The 20,744-nt window shown below is 53.0% G+C and overlaps 1 protein-coding gene across 1 annotated transcript in view; it reads right to left on the bottom strand.

Moving 5' to 3' along the window:
- Window positions 1-20,744, bottom strand: part of GLI2 (GLI family zinc finger 2) — a 246,775-nt gene that overhangs the window by 9,600 nt on the left and 216,431 nt on the right. Inside the window, exons 6-10 of the mRNA XM_044242640.1 lie at window positions 13,695-13,896; window positions 12,270-12,483; window positions 10,875-10,997; window positions 7,421-7,555; window positions 3,485-3,634 (exon numbers count right to left, since the gene is read on the bottom strand). Coding sequence (XP_044098575.1) covers window positions 3,485-3,634; window positions 7,421-7,555; window positions 10,875-10,997; window positions 12,270-12,483; window positions 13,695-13,896 — 824 coding nt within the window. The remainder of the gene's footprint in view (window positions 1-3,484; window positions 3,635-7,420; window positions 7,556-10,874; window positions 10,998-12,269; window positions 12,484-13,694; window positions 13,897-20,744) is intronic.

Below are 20,744 nucleotides of genomic sequence, written 5' to 3'. Positions count from 1 at the left end.
CTTTGAAAATACTATTTTTAACTGTTTCCAGTGCCACTCCCTGATTAGAATGGTTATGTTAAAAGGCACTGAAAATAAAATCCAGAGGCCCCTGGATTTCAGTCAGTTAAGTGTCTGACTCTTGATCTCAGCTCAGGTCTTGATCTGAGGATCTTGAGTTCAAGCCCCATGTTGGGCTCCACGCTGGACCTGGAGCCTACTAAGATAAAATAAAATCCAGCGTGCTCCAAATCCTTGAGTGAGTTGGCCACCCTCACCTTTTTTCTGGCCATGCTGGACTCCTTTCAGTTCCTTGACCCCACTAAGTTCTTCTCAGTGTGGGGCCTTTGCACACACCGCCCCTGGCTACTGGGGTCCTGGCCTGGTTCACTCCCTCTGAATATCTTTTGGTATTTCCTCTAGAAGAATTTCTCTGATCTTCTTAATCATAAGACTACCCTTTTTCTCTTTGTATTCCCTACCGCAATTTATAATCTTTATCATTTTGTTATCTGGCCTTCCCATTAGGATGCCAGCTCCAAGAGAACAGGTATCTTCTAGATCTTGTTCATTTTAGTTCCTAGTAGTTAATATCTGGTGAAAAAAAATTTTTTTTGGCACTCAAGAAGCATTTTTGGAAAGGAAGGAAAGAAGGAGGGAGGGAGCAAGAGAGAGTGGCAGAGAGGGAGGAAGGAAGGGAGGATGGATTATTGTAGGAGGTTCTGAACCTATTTCCAAGATAGTGCAATAACATCTAATGTTCCTATGAAAACTGCCCTTAGAATGACACATAAACCCTATTAGGAACTAGGTTATTATGTGTCTCCACATCTTTCCCTTTATTCCTGACCAGTGATTGGGTATATTTGGTATATTGATCTGTTTCTACAATACACAGTTTGTACCACAGGGCTAAGGTTTGCTAGCACTCAGAATGTTACAAAAATAACTTGCTGCAAAGGACCCAGAAAAGCCAAAAATAATCTTGCAAAAGGAGGACAAATCTGGAGGACTAACACTTCCCCAATTCAAAATTTACTACAAAACTACAGTAATCAAGACTGTGGGTGGTGCTATAAGGACAGACATAGAGATCAACAGACCAGAAGTGAGTGTTTAGAAATAAACTCATATATATGAGTGTCCAGTGATTTTTGAGAAGGGCATTAAGGCCATTCAATGGGGAAAAGAACAGTCTCTTCAACAAATTGGATCAGGACACCTGGACAGCCACATGCAAAAAGAATGAAGCTGGACCCCTACCTCACACCATATACCCAAATGGACTCAAAATGGATTCAAGACCTAAATGGTAGAGCTACCCTATAAAACTATATATTTATATTTATTTATATATTTATAATATATTTACTTATACATAAATATATATTTATGTAAACAAGACTATATATTTATAAACTGTAAAAGACTATATATTTATATATTTATAATATATAAAACTCACATAAGAAAACATAGGGATATATTTTTGTGACCTTGGATTAGGCAATGGCTTCTTAGATATGGCACCAAAAGCACAAAGAATTAAAAAACTTGATTTCATCAAAATTAAAAACTTTGGTGCTTCAAAGGAAACCATCAAGAAAATGAAAAGAAAATCCACAGAAATAGGAGAAAATACTGGAAAGTCATATATTTGACAAGGGTTTAGAACTACTACAACCCAACAATAGAAACAAATAACTCAATTTAAAAATGGGTGAAATATTTGAGTAGACATTTCTCCAAAAATGGTACACAAATGACCGATAGGCATATGAAAAGATGCTCAACATCACAGTCATTAGGGAATCACTAATCAAAATCATAATGAAATGCCACTTCACATCCCTTAAGATGAGTGTAATCAAAAGCAAGTGTTAGGAAGGATGTGGAGAAATCAGAACCCTCAGATAGTGCTACTGGGAATATAAAATGGTGCAGCCTTTTTGGGAAGCAGTCTGGCTGGTCCTCCAAAAGTTGAACACAGAGTTACCATATGCCCCAGCAATTCTACTCTAGGTACATACACAAGAGGATCGAAAACTCGTGTACTAATGTTCACAGCAGCATTTTTTATAATAGCCAACAAGTGAAAACAATGCAAACATCCATCAACTGGGTAAATGGGTAAAAATACTAGGATTTTTGTGTACAATGAACTGTTGGTTAGCCACAAACAGAAACAATGTATTGATACATGCTACGATATAGATGAACCTTGAAAACTCTCTGAGTGAACAAAGCCAGACACAAATGCTGCCCATTGCGTGATTTTGTTTTAACGAATTGTCTGGAACAGAGCAATTCATAGAGATGGGGAAGCAGATTAGTGGTTGTTAGGGAGTAGGGGGAAAGAGGACAGGGAGTGACAGCAAATAGGTCTGGGTTTTCTTTTGGGGGTGATGACAATGTTCTGAAATTAGCTAGCAATGATGGTTGCACAACTTAGTGAACATACGGAAAATCACTGACTTGTACATTTTTTAAAGGGCGAATTTATGGCACGAGAGTTTTATCTCAATTAAAAAAATAACACTTGCCAACAAAGGTGGCATATTTTGTTGAATCCCCATCACTACCAATTTTAAGACAGCCTGAATTCAGATATATAAAAATGAGAGCAAAATGTCTATCTCAGAATTATAAGGTAATTCACGGAGAATTCCCAGAGGCTTTAGCTGCATCAGGGCAGGGCATCACTGGACTAGTGGTCCTTTTAAAGAGGGACAAGTCACGTGTGCTAAAAAAAGGTCTCGCTAATCATAGTCACCAATTATGTTGAAACCACAAGGGAAAACGTCTAGAAGATTTTATTTTAAGATTTTTATTTAAAAAAAAAAAAATTCAGGGTGACTGGGTGGCTCTGTTGCTTAAGAGTCTGCCTTTGCTCAGGTATGATCCTGGGTCCTGGGATCGAGTCCTGCTTTGGCTCCCTGCTCCTCAGGGAGTCTGCTTCTCCTTCTCCCTCTGTCTCCCCCCACCCCGCCTCCAACCCTGCGCTTATCCTCTCTTTCTCTCAAATAAATAAATCTTCAAAAAAATGAAAAGAAAAAAAAAAGAAAAATAATTTAAAAATTTAACCAAAGGGATGTTGCTTCAGCAACTCGCCAGTAAGGTTTTCTCTGTGCAGGGCTGAACTGCAGGGGTATAGTCCCGCCGCGGGGTTCACGGCCACACAGTCACAACTACAGAGCCACCAGCACCTCCCCACTGCAGTTATCAAGATGCACGCACTCCTGGTGGAGAGAAAGGTGACCAGCCTCAAGAACTCCCCAAGGTCGGAACTCTCAGGGCAGGAGCACACAGGACAACACGTTGTGGGGCCCAGATGGTGCCGTGGCCAGCCATGCCTAACACATCCCTCATCAGCCCCAGGCGCTCGGCTGTCCTCTGTGGAGACCACACTGCTGTCCCCCGTGGAGACCGAGGGGGTGGAGGGGAAGGGCTGTGCCTGAAGTGTCGAGACACCGCGTGGGGGCAGGGCACTGGAAGCTCCACTCACCGTGCACTTGTGGGGCTTCTCGCCCGTGTGTCTGCGCATGTGCACGACGAGCATGTACTGAGCCTTGAAGGGCTTCTGCTCCCGGGTGCAGGCCTGCCAGCGGCACACAAACTCCTTCTTCTCGCCGTGGATGTGCTCGTTGTTGATGTGCTGCCGGGAAGGATGGCGGTGAGCCCGGCCTCCCGCCCCTGCAGACCCCACCTCCTCTGTGCAGACACAACGCCCACTGCCTGACAAGACCACTGCCTGGGTGCCGGGCCCCCACCTCTTCATCAGCTCTCATTAGCTGCCCCTAACTGCAGATCTACTGTGTGCTATTCGTCTCAGCTAAATTTCCCAATTAGTCAGTGGTCAAAGTGGCCATCTGTGATGGGCAAGGGCATCCCGCTCACCCCAGGCTGGGCTCCAGGCTCTGGTCAGGATGGTGATGCTCCTGGGCTGCAAACAGTAGGCACTAATGAACTGCAGCGAGGCAGACATGCCCACAGTTGGTGCATGCGAAGCTTCTCCCAACCTTGCCCCTATTGTCCCAGTAATTCCTGAAGTTTTGTTTCTGTTTTTTTAATCATAATGGAAACATAAAGGCATCCTCATCTCTACTTCTGAGAGTAGCCTCTGAAAGGCTGGTTCTGGCACTTTTCACCAAGACCCAGATCTTATGTGGTCTGGACAGGGCCCCGGCAAGCAAGGGTAGTGCCCTGATGCTGGGCTCTGGGCACGGTGCGAGGTTGCCCCTGGCACACAATGGCCCAAGATGGTACAGCAGGTCAGCCAAAGACTGCATGACTGATCTTGAGGCATGGCCTTGGGCTTCCCGGGCAGGTGGGGCCATAGGGGGGAAGCTGTGAAGTGCAAGGTCAAGAAGCTCTTCCTGGAGGTGCGGTCCATAGACGCATCTCAGGTAGCACTGCCCTGGCCCAGGAATGCAGACTAACTTTCCTGCTTTCCCCAGCCCTACACCTACACCTTCCAGCTTCTGCCTTGGATTCATCACATGTGTGCCACCTCCATTAGTTTCTCCCGTGATGTGGGACAAGGGGCCAAATTTCCCTTTCTGTCACAGGGAACATTGCAAGCTGCCCTAGGTAGACCCTTTGGATTAGTCACTTGCTTTGATTATTTAACGGAAGGCTGCCATACTCCTGGGGCAGAGGTATTACTACCTCTGAGCTTAGGATGTGTGGGTATGTGTGGGGCCTCCGGACTTTTAGTCCTTAGGTTTTGAGGTTGCTTATTTATCTAGGGGAGTGAAAAAAAGTGGTATTGGTCATTCACGCAGTGGACTGAAAAAGTATACCGAACCTCCTGTGCTTCCTCTCCCTCTAGGGCCTCTCTCTAAAGGCCACCAGGGAGCCTCCCTTTGCCCCATCCATGTCCCATCCTTCCCCTTTCATCTCCCTCTTTGTTCAATGTCCTGGCTATCTGTGTGTGGATCAGGCTGGGCTTGCTTCCCCCTAGGGGGATGGGAGGGTTGGGATCCTCTGGTCTTGGTGGCCTTCTCTCTCTCTAGCCCCACCGCCTCTCTTCTTGGCACATCTTCCTGCTTTCACCGCCCTCCACCTGCCACCCCCTCCAATGCAGTACCATTCACCACTTGTGGCTTCGAGCCCTTGAGATGTGGATGGTCCCAAATGGGATGGGCTATTTCTAAGATGGACAATTAAGAAAAAAAAAAAAAAAAGGATGTAAAATACCCCAATAATTGTTTTATATTGATTACACATCAAAATGATCATCTTTCAGATCTATTGGGTGAAATACAATCTGTTTTTTAAATGAATTTCACCTGTTTCCTTTGACCGTTTTTAAAACTTGCTCCCAGGTTAATGTCAAGTTACACGTGTGGCGGGCCTTTGTGGCTGGCGGCATCCTTCTACTGGACGGTGCTGCTGTCGATCTTTGCAAGCCGCGGGGCTGTTGGGGAGAGCCGGACCCAGAAAGACAGCAAGCTGCCAGGTCCACGCGCCCTGAGAAACTGGCCCCGGCTGTTGTGCATATAAATGTCAGCATTGGAGCGAGTAAAATCTACAGCGCTTTGAACTTCCAGGGAAATCTTATCATATTAGCCTCACTTTCCATTTTTAAAGCCTTTCAAATGATAAAAATGCTTCCTGACAATGCCTTTCATTTTTTTCTTATTGGTTTACTTAGCAACAAATTGTTAATAATCGACTAGGGGCTCCCGCTCGCCTATGTGCCTGCCACCATCCATCTTCCCCGGGAGCAGAAAGACACAGCTGGGCCGAGGGGCTGGCTCTCTTCTCGTAGGGGCCTTCGTTTTCCGGGGCCAGGCAGAGGTGCTCCCCTACACCTGCAGGGACGGACCTGGGCACAGGCGGAAGCCTGCAGCTAAAGCTTCCTGCCCCTGATGCCTTTATTGGAGGTGTTCCCTCCCGGCTCTTGGCAGCCCCGTTTGCTCATCACCAGGCACACCTCTCGTGTCTGTGTCTCCGCCTCTGCCTGGCCCCCTCCCAGCCCCGCATGTGCTGTCCTCTCTCCTTTCATCTAATCTGATCCACACTACAACTCGCAGCCCCAGTTGGCCCCTCCTCCCTCTTGGACTCATTCACCCAAAGACGTGATGCAGGTTGAAGAATTATGCTCAAGTTCCAGGAGGGAACCTGCTTCACAGTGCTATGTCAGTTCCAATGGGTTCGCTGTGAAATTCTGGCCTCCTACATGAGAATCGTTGGGGGGCAGGGGATCCCCAAAGCAAAAGAAACCCCCAGCATTTGAGAGCAACTCTCATGACAGGAGGGAGTGGGTGGTGTCCTAAATGCTGAGTGTACGGGGCTGGGGAGAAGCAAACTTGCCTATGGTGGCTTATGGATGGGTACAGTGTGTGTATCTACCCTACACACTGGTAGAGCTGCTGGTTTGGTGTGGGGCTCATCTTTACGGACTCTCAGTCCCCAAGAATTGTGTATCTATGTGTGTGTGCGTGTGCAGGGCAGGGTGGGGGTTGGCTGGAAGGGTTATTCTTCAAGTCAATTTCTCTTCAATTTCATCTTCTGCATGGAGAAGAGAGACACTCAGGCTGGTACAGGAAACAAGGAGGAGGAAGTGGGAGGGAAATATCACGTGTGAAAAGCCATCTGCTACGTGCTTACGTGGGTATCCCATCTAACCTTCACACCCTTATGGGGGTAGACTTCACCTGCCATTACAGGAGAAAAAAACAGGCTCGTGAGGCTTAAGTGGTTTGGAACCACTCAGCTGACTGTGATGTAGCCAGCTTCGAAGCCTCTGCTCTTCCTGCTGTGGACTACCCACCCCTCCAACTGCCATCACATGAATGCTGCTGTAGAAAAATTCAGAATGGGGACCAAGGGACATGATACAAAAAGAACACCCAGGTCCCATGGCCTCTCTGGTGTCCTGCCCTGGCAGTATCTAGGCATTTTTAAGCAGTCTCTTCCTGATATGGTATTGATACCCCATCTGCACTTGTAGATACTAAGTCTCTGGGAATGTTCTCCCAGAGGAAGTTACTAATTCCTTCCTCCATGGGAGGAACTATGTCCTGGTTTCAGAGTCAGGCTTGTTATGATCTCACTGATGCCGGCTGATTTAACTGGTCTTAATTCCCTCTTTGCACTGGCTGCTAGGAAGCTCAAAAAAAAAAAAAGATATTTATGCAAATAACACTCCAGAGCATTTAGTTTTTAAAAAATACATTCTACTCCAGGCTTCATCTTCTCGTCCTTTTTCCTGAATTTTCTCATTTACTTGTTTTTGTTTTTAATCTCTTTTATGATGTCTGTATTTGTATGTGCACTTTTAGAAACAGGTGGGGCCCAGATAAATAATTACACCTCCCCCTTGCAAAAGCTGTGGCCCAGGCATCTCCTGGAGCTGTCTCCTCCAGCCCCTTCTCTCCAGCAGGGGGCCCGGAAGCTCTGGCTGCCGCAGCAGGCTGTGCGGCTCGAGGCTTACATGCACCAGCTGTTCCTGCGTGTCGTACTCCTTGGTGCAGTCCTCCCAGTGGCAATTGGTCTCATAGATGATCACCTCGGCCTCCTGCTTGCAGTCATCCCTGTCCAGGTCTTCCTTGAGGTCAGCCAGCTGCTCCTGGGGGAGGAGCAGAGCACACCCATGGTGAGCCGTGGTCAGCCACCTGCCCCCGATGAAAAGTCACCACGGGCCCCAGGCAGTCTGTGGTGAGGGCCACACACATGCTTGCATGCACACGCACACACACGCAAGGACACACATATGCCCATGTATGCACTCAGCCTACTTCCGCAGCTGCCTCCCTCCTTCCTCTTATCTGCACAGCTGTCTTGGGGCCTCTCCTTCCTCTCCTGCTGGCTTATCAACACCAAAGTGTCCCATCACATCCTGGGTCAACTGACTTGGCAAGGAGAACAGGAGAAAAGAGGGAAGGGTCTTTTCCTTCTTTGGTTTGGTTTCCTCCGGGGAAGCTGAGGTGGGCCCCATGGGATCAGGGTGGGGGTGTTTTTATTTAGAGTGTGTACGAGGTCGGGTCCAGCATGGAGGCAAGAGAACCAGCTGGAGTGCAGACAACTGACTCTCACGTGACCCCCTCCTCCCAGGGACTTACAGCTTGCCTTGGTTCAGGCTCAGGGTAGAGTGAGCGAACTATGGCAAATTCCCCCCCCTTCCCTGCCACAGCCCCAAGACGTGTAGGTGTCTGTATTCGTGCATTGCAGCCAGGAAAATGGGTTCAGGGAGAGGTCATCTTGCTCTCCGTAGAGCACAAAGTGACTTCGTGACAGCCTAGGTCTGCACTCAAGTCTCCCCATCAGGATGGGGCCCATGTGTGCCCCGTTCAAGGTGGCAAAGGAAAGCCCCCCCCCCCACTCCTCCGCCCAAGATAGGCCTTCACCCGATCACAGGTGCCCGGCATTCCTTTCAAAGAGCACAAAACATGTCACGCCTCGAAGAGCCGGAGCCAGAGACTCTGTCCCACAGGGAGCCCCACCCCAGCAGATGCTGAGCTGGTCAGGGGCAGCCTCTTAGCAGGGGACACGGGGGCGGACTGCGGGTGGGGAGAGAAGGGGAGGCACAGACGTGCCAGGCTGGGACGAAGGCCCAGTGAGGACCTGCACGGATGTCGAGGACTCCCCGGTATTCTGTGGGCTCCCTGGGCAGGCTCAGAGCAAAGCGAGGCAAACAGGTAGTTGTTAGAATGAGCTGCGTTCCATTTCACACTATCTATAAAACTGCTGGAATAGTCTGTCTTTCAGAAAAGCCCCTGGGGAAAACATTTAGAGCTAAGACTAAGGGGGACAACTCTCCCCCCAAGTCAGGAGCCCCAGCCCCCACCCGCTCCAGAGACCATGCAGCGGAGGCTGCCACTCGCCCCTTAGCCTCATTACTACTGCTGAGCCCACTTCTGAGCCCACTTCACAGCTCCCTGGGCTGGCTGCAGACCCAGGCCCCTGACCGACCCACTGCCCACTGGAGCTGCAAAGGGCTCCTCTCAGAGGTTGCTTCTCAGAGTGCTTTTCAATGAATGTACTTGCCTTGAAAAGGCAAATGATGACATGTGGTTTCCTAAGTCCGTGGGCGGGCATGGGGTCCACGTTATAAGGAAGGTGCAGAAGCACCCCTGCCTGGGACCTGTGGCCCTGGGGGGTTCTGCGGGGCTGTGGCCTCCTACACCCGCTCTACATGGTCAGAAAAACTGCAGACAGACTTCTTATCTCATGAGCCGCATGTCCTGCACGTCTCCAAGAAGACTCTCGAACAAGCTGCCAGATGAACCTGTGAGCACAAGGTGCCCCAGGGGCTGCGGGTGTACTCAGGCCTCTAGAGGGAGCTGGCATCACACTTGCCCACAGTTTGGAGGGCTTAAGCAGAGTGGGGACTCCTTATGCAGCACTGCCTGCCACGGGAAACACGCCACCTTGCAAATGAGCCAGGTCACTGAATCAGGACACTGAGCGACACGGTGACAACCTCGGGTGATACACGACTTTCCTTCCACTGACGCGTCCGAGGGGCCAGGCCAGGCAAGAAGGACGGCTTTGTGCCACCCTTCTGGGCAAGAGGGGTGGGGCAGGGGCTCCCAGGGGCTCAGCGCCTGTTCTCGCTGCTTCGGCGTGTCTGTCTCCCCTGGAGATGGGCCGTCCTCATCAATTTCACCGGCCCCCGATGACGGCCGACCTCGTGGAAACCATGCATCAAGCCGAGATGCCTCAGCGTCAGCGAGGGGAGAAGAATTTGTCACCAGCTTCTCTGTTTGCCTGACAATAACAGGACCCCATATTTCATAAAAATTAAGTGCCCAGAGCGTGCCCGATGGTTTACAGGTTTGATAAAAGATGGTCTGGCAGATGTAGGGGAGATGGGGACGGAGGTCCCCTGCATCCTTGGTGTCAAAGCTGGTGATTGTGGAGTAACAGATGGAGACCAGGTCACGGCAAGAGGCCTGGGGAGGGGTGGGAGGCTCACCCGTGGGCTTAGCACTCACACCAAGCCCTTCCCCTGACAGGCCTTTGCTCCAAGAACTGGGCCTGTCTCGGCCTGCTGTCTCAGAATGTCCGAAGAAGGAGCAGGATATCCCAAGGGACCTGCACAGAGGTTTCAGCCCCACAACAGAGCAGTCTTGGGCTCCAGGTGGCTGTCCTCCTCACCTTCCTGCCAAGAAACATCCTCCCTCCCTTCCTTTCTTCCTCACCGTGCCACTCACATGTGCATTGAGTCATTAGAAAATATTATTTTGGGGCACCTGGGTGGCTAGTCGATCAGGTCATGATCTCAGTGTTGTGAGATCGAGCCCCACACTGGGCTCTGTGCTCAGCCTGCCCCTATCTCCCACATGTACGTGTTTCTCCCCTCAAATAAATAAACAAAATCTTAAAAAAGAAAGAAAATATAATGTCATAGGGACTTAGTACCAGTCCCTGTGTAAACCCTGATGGCTTGGCGCCAAATCAGACACTTCTCCTGGGGGGCCACCCTCTCCAAAGCTTTACAGGGCAGTGCAGGCGACAGGCAAGATGGCCTAGAAGCTAGGCTGGGCTCGGGGCAGAAGCAAGTCCTGTTTTCCAGGAGGGTCAGGAAAAGGTGTAGTGGCAGTGATGGGGGAGTGAAGTTCCAGGGAGAGGGAGAGGTGGGACAGGGGCCCAGCTAGCGAGTGTGCCCGGGGCTTGTGTGAGGGGCTGGGAGGAGATGGCCGCAGCCCCAGACATCCATCCCTCCATCCCTCCATCCATTCTTCCGTGTGACACATGTTTGATGAGCATGTGATGTGCAGGCTGCCAGGGACCCAGCTCTGGTCCTTCCTGAGCTCACAGTGTATCCACCCTCTCTGGTTCACTCATTCACGCAGATAGCGGTCCATTCATCCATTCGCCACCAGGGCTGAGGTCCCGGATCGCCTGACCCAACGGGAGGGCAGCCAGGACAACCAGCCGGTTACCTGCGTCAGGGTCAATGGGGAGGCTGGCCGCAGGCCCTCGGCCTCTGTCTTGACCTTGCTGCGCTTATGAATGACGATGGGGTTGACCGTGCTGCTCACAGCCGACTCGCTGCTCGGCTTGTTCTGAGGGAGGAGTGCAGGAGAGTCCGTCACACAGGAGCAGGGCGAGGACACCCCAACTTCTGTTTGGGCTTTACCTCTGGGATCCTCCCCATGTGGACTGGGCCAACACTGGTGTTGGAGGTTTCAGAAGCTGGCTCCCCATTTGGTGGCTTGGCTAGGAGCACAGCTGCGGAAAACCAGAGCTCGGCCTTCCGACCCCCCACTTCCATGGGAATGGAAAAGACACTCTCTCTCTGGGAGATGCTGGGCATGCAGATCACCCTTGTTCCAACAGTCTCAACCATTCAGCCCTCTGAAGCATGAGGGCAGGGGAAGCTCGGGGGCTGGGGAGAACAGGGCTGGGTCAGCCCAGGGAGCAAGAAAGAAGGGTCTAATTCCTCAGGAGAAGGGGGCTAGATAGAGCAACCAGGGTGGGTGGTGACAAGAGCTACCAGCTTCTGTCTGGGGGCAGGTGTTACGTGGCCACCTAGAGCCCTGGGGTGGAGATGGAAGGCGTCTTGGAAAAGGGGTTCTTCTTGCCTTCCTCCCAGAACGTGGTCACGTCTGTGCTGTGGCCTGCAGGTGGCTGGCCTGGGCAGTTGCTCCACCTCAAGAACTGTCATCGTGAGTGCTAACCGGAACTGGGTCCACACGGGGCTCTGGGCCCACAGGCTCACGTAGGTTCATGAGGTGCCAGTTATGTGGCAGGCCCTGCTCGGCACGTTCGTCAGCCCAGGCTGGAAGAGCTTTTGGTGGGTCAGGGTCCAAAACACAGTGGGGCTGATCCCAAAGCTTATGCCTCTCCATTCTCCAATACTATAATTCCATTTCCTCGTCTGTAAAATGGGGCTTCTCCCCACCAAATACTACCTACTGTGTGTCAGAAACCATACCAGCCTGCCCCGCCCTATCAAAGGCTTGCTGGAAAGGGCAAATAAGATGGTTTTTTGTAAACTTAAGCTCAAAGACTAAACTTTACAGAGTACTCTCTCTGCCAGGCTCTGACTCCTAGCCTTTCTCTGACTATACATTAAGTTGATTAGACCGGTGACTGCTGAACTTACTGACCGAGTACTTGCCAAGGAAAAGGGAGGGTGTTAGGAGCTAGCGCAGGTCTCCTGACCCCATGTTCAGTCCTTTGGATCCCATGGCCTCTGCCCAGCAGACATCCCACCAGCCAGACCTGTGCCCAGAGCCCTTCCACCAGCTCCCGGTGTGTGAGAGGGCAACCATCATCCCTCATAGGGTCCCAGGAGCCCGGCGACCCACCCTGTGCCCCCTATACCCATCTACCTGGGTGGCATTGCTCAGACAGTTGCTGCTGCTGCTGAGCTGGGTGGGTGTGGCGTTGATAGAGGTGAGGGGCATGGGCTGCTGGGCCAGGAAGGTGGGCGAGGGCTGGATCAAGGGTGGAGTGTGTCCGAAGGCAGATCCCAGGCCCCTCTGCTGGCTCAGGATCTGCTGGTAGGCCACTGGGTTGATGGGATGGGGAAAAGTAAAAGCAGGGCTGCAAAGAAGAGCAGACAAATCAGGGCCTGGGCAGGGAGTGTGGCTCGCCTCACTGCCAGCACAGCTCTACCTTGCTCAAGAGCCAGCAGTGGCTCCCCATTGCCTGCCATCTCAGACCTCCCCTTCTGCACTCACCCCTGGGCCCTGCCCCATGATGCAGGCTTCACTCCAGCAGGCTGGCCCCCAGAGGGGCCAGGCTCCATCTCTTCCCTGCATCCCGGCCTTTCCCTGCTCGGACACCTGTGATGCACTCCTGCATCATCATCGGGGACTCTCAGAACACCATTGGGCCGCTGAGGTTCGTCCTGATGCCCCCTTGTCCAGGAAAGTTGCCCTGGGCCTCTGGTTCACATGGTCCCCTCTCTCCTTTCACTTCTACTGCACTTCTAGACCCTCCCTGTCATCTGCCTATGGGCCACTCACTCCAGAACAGGAGACTAAGGGATAATGGTGACCTCCAGCCCTAAGCCATACATGACGGGTGGCTTGTGGCTTCCTCCTTGCTTTCTCCTTCATTGCTTACTCCGGGGGTGGGAGAGGGGAGCCAGCTGCCATGGTGAGAAGATGCTCAAACAGCATTAGGGAAAGGACATCAGTACGAGAAATAAGGCTCCTGCCAATGGCCATGTGAATGAGCCTCCTTGACATGAGTTCAGTCAAAGTGGTAGAGTCTGAGTCCTAAAACAGCCTTGGCTGCATGGTGGGGGTGGGGGTGGGGACCCAAGCGTGAATGGTGTCCCAGAGGTTCTGGTGTGCTGTGCTGTGACCATGGTGGGAGGCCTGCTGCCAGCTCAGAGACCTGGCGGGAGCCGAAACAGTGTCACACCTTGCGGGGTCCCCAGTGCTGGCCAACAGCCGTGGCTTCCCCATGATACCTACTGAGATACTGAGGAAGCCACCTTTGGTTCCATGATGGAATCTTCCATGCTAGGCCCAGGAAACGTCACTTTTCACACTAGAAAGTGCGTTTGGGGGCCGAATGAGCATATGGACCCAGGCTCAAACATCTGGCGCATTTCAACATCCTCATTAGTGGTTCTGAATTCCTGAACCGGTTCAAGGGCGCTTATTCATAAATGCAAGGGGTCGTGTCTTTCTCCCGGGGGATGAAGGCGTGGCCTTCCCAGCGTGGCCCCGCCCATGCCGGCCCCGCCCATGCACTCCCCACCCCGCCTCCCAGTTCTCAGCGGCGCTGGCCCTGGGGCCCACCTGAGGGTGCCTGCCGACAGGTGCCCGTAGGAGCCGCTGGCTGCAGAGCTGCTCCGGGAGTTGTTGATGTAGGCCACCAGCGAGTTGGGGGAGGTCCGGATCATCCGCTGCAGGTCCAGGCTGGCATCGGAGAGCGGGGAGATGGACAGCGCCCGCTTGCGGCTCAGGCGCGGCGTCACCCGCGGGCTGGAGAAACGCGACACTGTGGGGACAGCCAACCCCAGGCGTCACCCGCTTGTACGGGGACGGAATGGGGGGGGAGGGCGACTGGGAAGTGGGGGGCGACAGGAAGAGCCTTTGAGGACTCCTAATGAGAACCTCCGGGGCTCCTGGGCAAGGGACCAAGCCTGTCTCCAACCGTTTGCTTCTCTGCAGGATGGGACTGATCCTCATGCGGTGTGGGGAGGTTGGGAGAAGCCCAGGTCAGGGCTTGGGTGACAGAATGCCCTCGCTGGACATAAATTAACGTCTTTACTCCCAGTTTTGCGGAGAACAGGTTTGGGTTCAGTGTCAAACAGCTTGGTGGCCTCTCGCGAAGCAAACCCACCCGTGAAACTAGCACCAGGTCAAGAAACGACATGGCTGGCGCCCTTCCTGACCCACCCCGAGGGCAGCCCCTATCCTGGCTTCTGCAGTCACCTGAGGCTTCCGGAACCTGTCACCTTTAATACTCAGGATGCACAGGCACTCCCACCCCCTGCAGAGGCGCTCACCCTCCACCCCTCAAGAACTGCGGGAAGGGAGGACAGGCTGCCCCTGACTGGCTCCCTTTACCCTGGGGTCACACTGTCCTGCCATGGCTCTGGACTGTGCCTGTGTACAGTCCTTGCCCCCAGTCAAGGTTCTGGGTCTTTCCTCTGGACAAACAGTGGCCTAGAAATGGTCTGACCGCATAACAGGGCGACTCCCACGTGCCAGTTTTTGCTCTGTCCAGACCCTCCTTAGGCCCTGGTTTCTTCTCTGTGAGAGGGTCTCCTCGTTCGGACCTCCAGGGCTGTGGTGAGGACGAGAGTAGGTAATGGATGTGAGCACCTTTCTGTGCCCCCTTCGGGCTGGAGGGGTTGCCTGTATGCAGCTCTAGTGGCTGCCAGGGCTTGGTTGGTCCTGGGCTTGCGATGCCCACCTTCTTCCCTTCTGTTTGCTCAGAACGGCTTGGACCCCACAAGTTCCCCTCCTCCAGGAAGGTGGCAGGTTACTCTGGCTGCAGAGTTGGTGTGTCAGTGCCTTGTACCCACAGCTGTGGGGGCACTGAGGGCAGGGCTGATGGCCTGTGGATCTCTGAGCCCTCATCCCCAGTGCCGGACAGCCCCCGAGAAGGCTCGGCATATTCAGCCTCTGAGTGCAGAGAGCCCTAGCCTGGGCACCTCATGCCCGGTGCTCCCCTAGCCCCTTGCCCTTGGCTGGCAAACTCAGGAAGCCCCTTTCCTCCTGGGCCACTGGGAGAAACACCCTCCAAGGCTGTGCAAAGAACAGATGAGGCCCCAGAATCGGTCTGAAAGGCAGCTCCAGGCGCTATGGGTATCCTGCAGGGCTGAGCTCAGTGGCCACCCACCACCACACAGCAATGGAGCAGGAACCAGGGAACCCAGGAGTTGGCCTGATGCTCCCCTTCCTCACCTCCTTCACGACGGAGTCTGCCCCCAAAGTCGCCCACAGGTCCCTGTTCTCCCACTCTCCCTTGGCTCCCTCTAGCCCACCACTAACCCTGGTCATCATGGAGCTCTTAGCTAATTGCTGTGTGATGGTACATTCCTCCCTGCAGCTTGAGAGCTCTTTAATGTATAAATCAAATCCTGTCCTTGTGCCCCTCGTCCCCATTTCTCCAGAGCTCCCCAGTGCTATTAGGAAAAAAGCCCAAATCCTTAGGGTGGCTTCTTGGCAGCCCTGTGGGTGCCTCCTGCCTACCTCTCCAGCTTCATCTTGCCCATGCCCCAGGCTCTGCTCCCACCACCATCCAGCCCTGCCCCCACCCCCGCCCCACACCTCAGGTCACCTGCTTTCCTGCACAGGGCTTTTGCACATGCATATTCCTCTGCCCAAAGCGCTCCTCCCTCTTCTCTGTGCTCAGATCTCAGTGGATTACTGCTTTCCCAGGGAAAACATCCTGACATCCTCTGGTTGGGAAGCGTTCCCCATACCACCCTCCCTGGCCCTCCCACCCCGTCAATCCAAACAGGTGTTCCTGTCAGCAAGCCTGCATCTGCTGCTGTGATTTTCTGATTGCTTCTGGCTCTCCTACCTTCACAAAGGAGAGACTTGGGTCCCTTCCCCTTCAGGGCTATGAGCACGCACAGACAGCAGGCTCGGCGGTGAGCCCAAGTGTGAGGTGGTGACGGCTGAGCCGCCGGCACAGGCATGCTGCGGTGAGGGAGCGCAGACTCACAGCCACAGAGAGTCAATATTTCCAGACCGCCTGGAAGGCGCTAGATATTGTTCTAAGCACTCAAATGTATTAACTTGTTTAATCTCTGATGAAACTGCCCTAGAAAGATGGGGCTGTTTTTACTTTCATTTTGCGAAAGACAAAACAAGAGGCTTTCTTGAGGCTGCACAGCCAGGGAAAGTACAGAAATGGACTGGAGGTCAGGCCGTTGGCTGCCAGACCGACCACTCAGCACACCACCTCTGCCCAGGATGGGGAGGAGAGGCATTTTGTGGGGAAGGGTGTCCTGGAGGGGTTGGGGCTGAGCTGGACACACACACACACACACACACACCCATGTGGGGATACACAGTGGCGCTAGCCGCCACACGGAGTCCAACAGTTAGCATTTGCCTTGGAGCCCATGACTCAGCCTCCCGAGCCTCTCTTTGCCCATTTGTACAATGGGGGCAATGCTGCTTGGCCCCCTGGATTACTGTGAGGACACCTGGAGAGCACGGGAGTGCCTAAAACCCAGCGGAGGTTTTCTAAAATGAAATGTGAGTTGATTTTCTAAAATGAAACTGCAAGTTCACGTAGCTTCTTCACAGGCTAGGAGGGGGTTTCGAGGGGCAGGGTGAATCTAACGTTAATGTTGCAGTAAGGGATAGCACGTCTGGAAAACACAACTGGGCCACACAGCAGCACACCCTTCGTCCCTAAAGCACTCACTCATCGGCCCATTCACTAGGGCTCTGTTAGGCTTCTTTGTTCTTATTTCCTGAGTTCACTCCTTGTCAGTCCTCACTTGGAAGGAAAATCAAAGATGCAAAAGTAAAATCTTCCCAAAGATTCCTATTACTTACGGACCGAGTGGCAAACGGAGAAATATGAGGTGGGAGGGAAGATCTAACACCATATAAAGGAAGAAATACACTCGTCTGTGTGATACATTTAAAAAAAAAAAAGATTTTGTTGCTAATATTTGGATTCCCACCCTCTCCTGCGCCCCTAACAAGAGGAAACAGGCCAAATCTGACAGTGATATTCATCTCTGTTATTCCCACCCCTCAAGGGAAATATGTTTATTAATGCACCTCTTCCCTTGATAAATTACTAAATAGAAAGAAAATCCTGGCACTCGTTTCCTGTGGCTTCTCCGGTGATTTATGACCGGGGACTGGCAGAGCCGCGACGTCCATTCATCTGTGGGTGAGTCTGTGCTGATTTCTGTCAGCCGCCGGGTGACCGGACACCAGCCGGCCCTCACCGGGACAGCCGCCACCCGCTAAGACCTGCTCCTATTACCATTGACATCTGGACCCTGCTTCATCTACTGGGTCTTTTCTCTGCTCGTCCGTGTATTAGTTCCTTTTCTCCTCAGCCCCCCTGTCGGTGTTGACAGCATGCCAGGCACGGGACTGGTCATTCGGGGGCTGCAAGCAGGGAGCCCCTCAGCCCTGGCCCCTGTGAAGCTCACCATCGGGGGAATGAGAAAAGTAGCCGGCGTGCTAGGAGCGTTCACTGGGTGCCTGTGCTTGCCTCAGGTAAGTCCAGAGGGCTCAGGGACATTGCTGCTTTCCTGGGGGCAGTCAGGAAGGGCGCGAGATTTGAGAACCGGCCTTGGACCCTGGCAGGCCACATTTTGGCCCTGCTTGACTGCTCTAACTTGGGTGGCTTTCGGAGAGCTGCTGGACCTCCCTGAGCTGGTTCCTCACCTGGAAAATGAGCCCACAGGACTCACCTCAGGGTTGTTCCAGGCTGGTGGACATCTTGAGGACCTGGGAACCTGGGCTGAGGGCAGCAGGATGGCTGCAGGGACCCGTCTCCACAGGTCCTGGACAGGGAAGGCATGGCTCCAGTGCATGGCTCCATGCATCCCAGGAGCCTTCTCTGGGCCAGCTGCTGTCCTGAGCATTGGACTGGGACATGCCTCCCCTAGGGACAGCAAGACCCAGCCTTGTGGCCTGGTTTGTGGGGCTCTGAATCCTCACGGCTTCTGGAGCATTCCTGCCCAGCCCTGCCCCAGCCACCATCTCCTGGACTCACTGAGGAAGTGCTCTAAAGAAACCCAGCTGGAGGACCTTAACCTGGCCCACACTTAGCTGTCTGTAGCCCCTTCACCCCTTCTTATGGGGGAAATGAGGACACCTAGGTGTTGGAGCCCAGAGGCTGCCCCTTTCCTAGTTCTGTGATACAGACAAAGAAACTTTGGGCTCAGGGCCTCCTGGTCTCAGGACTGTTTATGCAGGCTCATCAGACCAGCCATATACACCATTCAGCCTGGGCCTGACTCTCCTGGCCCCATGGCCTGGTCTCCTCTGCCTCAGTCTCCCTCCTGGGCAGGCTGGGCACGGACTCCCTGCCAACTGGGGCCTCTGACAGACCCGCCAGCAGCTCCTCCTGCCTCTCTGTGGTGTGATCAATGTAATTGGTTTCTGAAAACCCCCTTGGACCCTCAGGCAGCATAAAGAACGGGCGTCAGAACGGAGGTGACATCCAAGTCAAATTAGTGTCAATATGACAATAAAATATACAGCTCAGAGGAAATATGGGCTGTAAACAGACAACATTTCAATCGGAAACATTTCAATCTTCTCAATGTGGTGGGAGGAGGAGGGGGTGTGGCCGTGGCTGCTCCCATTCTGCCGTTAAATCACCAATATTCAACAGCATAAAACAACAAGATTCCATTTGAAGGCCTTGGTGACAGCCAGTGAATTCCCCGCCCTCCAGAGAACCAGGAGGCAGAGTGATAGCCTTGGACTCCCTGACCGGTTATCCATTACCTCCCCAAGCAGCATCACTTCCCGCTCTTCCTGCTATTAATCAGCCTCCTTTAGAAACAGGAGGCAATGGGCCTTCATCGACCACCAGGAGGCTGGGGAGCCCCCAGCGAGGGAGGGACATGGGAAATGCCCTGGGGCCTGCCCATGGCCTGACCCTGTGGCCCGGGAGGAGGGCAGGGCTTGGATCTGTACTCCAGCAAGAGCCCCATCAGAGGCCTCTCTGCACCCCCTGCCTTTCCCCCACTCCCACGGGGTTTTCCTCAACATAGGATGTGTACTTGACCCGGACAGGGTGATTTTAGGCCTGATGGAGACAGGGATGCAGACGTCTTGCTCGGATATGATCAGGCTTCCCATATGAGAAAAAAATACCAATTCTACTTTAAGATCTATTTATTGAATCCTCAAAGGCGAGTGTATTAAAAATACACCATTAAATAAAGAATCATGCCGATGGCACTTGGCTTAGGTGAAAACGGTATTGGTGGCGGTTTGCCAGCGAGTGGGCTGGGGACACCTGCCCTGGTGGGTCAGACCTAGGTGGTTTTTCAACACCTTCTCTGCAGGTCGCCCATGCAGTCTGGCAGATCTGGCCTCCAAGCCCAGCTTGACATTCAAAAAGCCTCTGAAAAGTTCTCTCCTCTTAGAATGTGAAGGGAAGGGGCTGAGAAAAGAGGCCAGGGTAGGTGGAATGGCCTGGGGATGGATATTCTTTGTCCTGCAAAGGTGAACCTTGGTGTCCCTCACACCCTGAACCATGCCCGGGACATAGGGCATGCTCCAGAAATACCCTCAGAATGAATGAGGGAGGGAGGAAGAGAGAGAAACACGGAGAGAGGGAAGGACTAGTCTCCTCAACTTCCCACAAGCTCTGGGGCCCCCTGCCCCTACACAGAGCTTACATGTCATAACCATGTTTATGGGAGGTTTCCTAAGGTGAATACACATGTCCTTGGAGAGACTCAGGACGCTTCCACAAGTGGGCTCTGAGTCTGCACAAGTTTCTCTGGGCAAGCTGGAGCAAACAGAATCTTGACGGGAAGGTCTGTCCCCAGACCCGTGAAGGTGGGACAAGCAGAAAGCCCCAGAGCTGGTAGGTTCTTCCTGCTCCCCAGTTTATAGGAAGGGAGAGGCTGGGGATAGCCTGATGGCAGACCTGGGGGCACGTGAAGGAGGCACTTGAACCCCACATCCTCGTGGGCATCAGAGCCAAACAGAAATACCTCAACTATTTTGAAAAGTGAAAGCAAAGGTTCCTGGTGTAGTTTGAACCGGTTTGAAAAGAAAAACTGTATTAAGTAATGACACACACAGGAGATCATGTTGGACTCCTCTGGATTTGCTTGGATCGTAAGTGACTGGGACCCAAAGAAAAGAATCATCCATTCCTAAGATCCTTCAGGGGTTCAGAAAAATCCCCCAGCCCCACCCCATCCCTCAGCCTGCGACACGGATCTGCCTGCTCGGGCCCGAGATGGATGCTTGCCTCTGCACCCCGGAGCCGATCATGTTCCCAGCAGGAGAGGTGGAGAAAGGATCGTAGGTGGGTGTGATGAGTCCGACGTGAGCTGGACGCTCTCACGCCCACTGGTGAGCTCATCTCCCGCTGCTCCGGCTCAGCCCCAGAGGCTGCCAAATGCCGAGTGCCCCCGAGAACAAAGCGGCCGTGTTCCCAGCCAACTCCCCTGCTCCCTGCAAGCCGGCAGCCGCTTGCCCCAGCAAAGCGGCTTCCCCAATCAGTGTGCATCTTTCTATCCTGGAGTTTTCAGTAACTGCCACTCACTGACTCGCTCACTCAGCCACTCTGCAAACACAGAGGCCTGCTCCTGGGCAGCCAGGCTCCAGGACGTGGAGGGCTACCTGCTTTGTTAACAGCACCCAGTGGGAGGGAAAGGCTGG

Source organism: Neovison vison, chromosome 3, assembly GCF_020171115.1.
Source record: "Neovison vison isolate M4711 chromosome 3, ASM_NN_V1, whole genome shotgun sequence".
Classification (NCBI taxonomy): domain Eukaryota; kingdom Metazoa; phylum Chordata; class Mammalia; order Carnivora; family Mustelidae; genus Neogale; species Neogale vison.
Note: the sequence above shows the minus strand (reverse complement) of the source record. Positions and strands in the feature narration are given on the sequence as shown.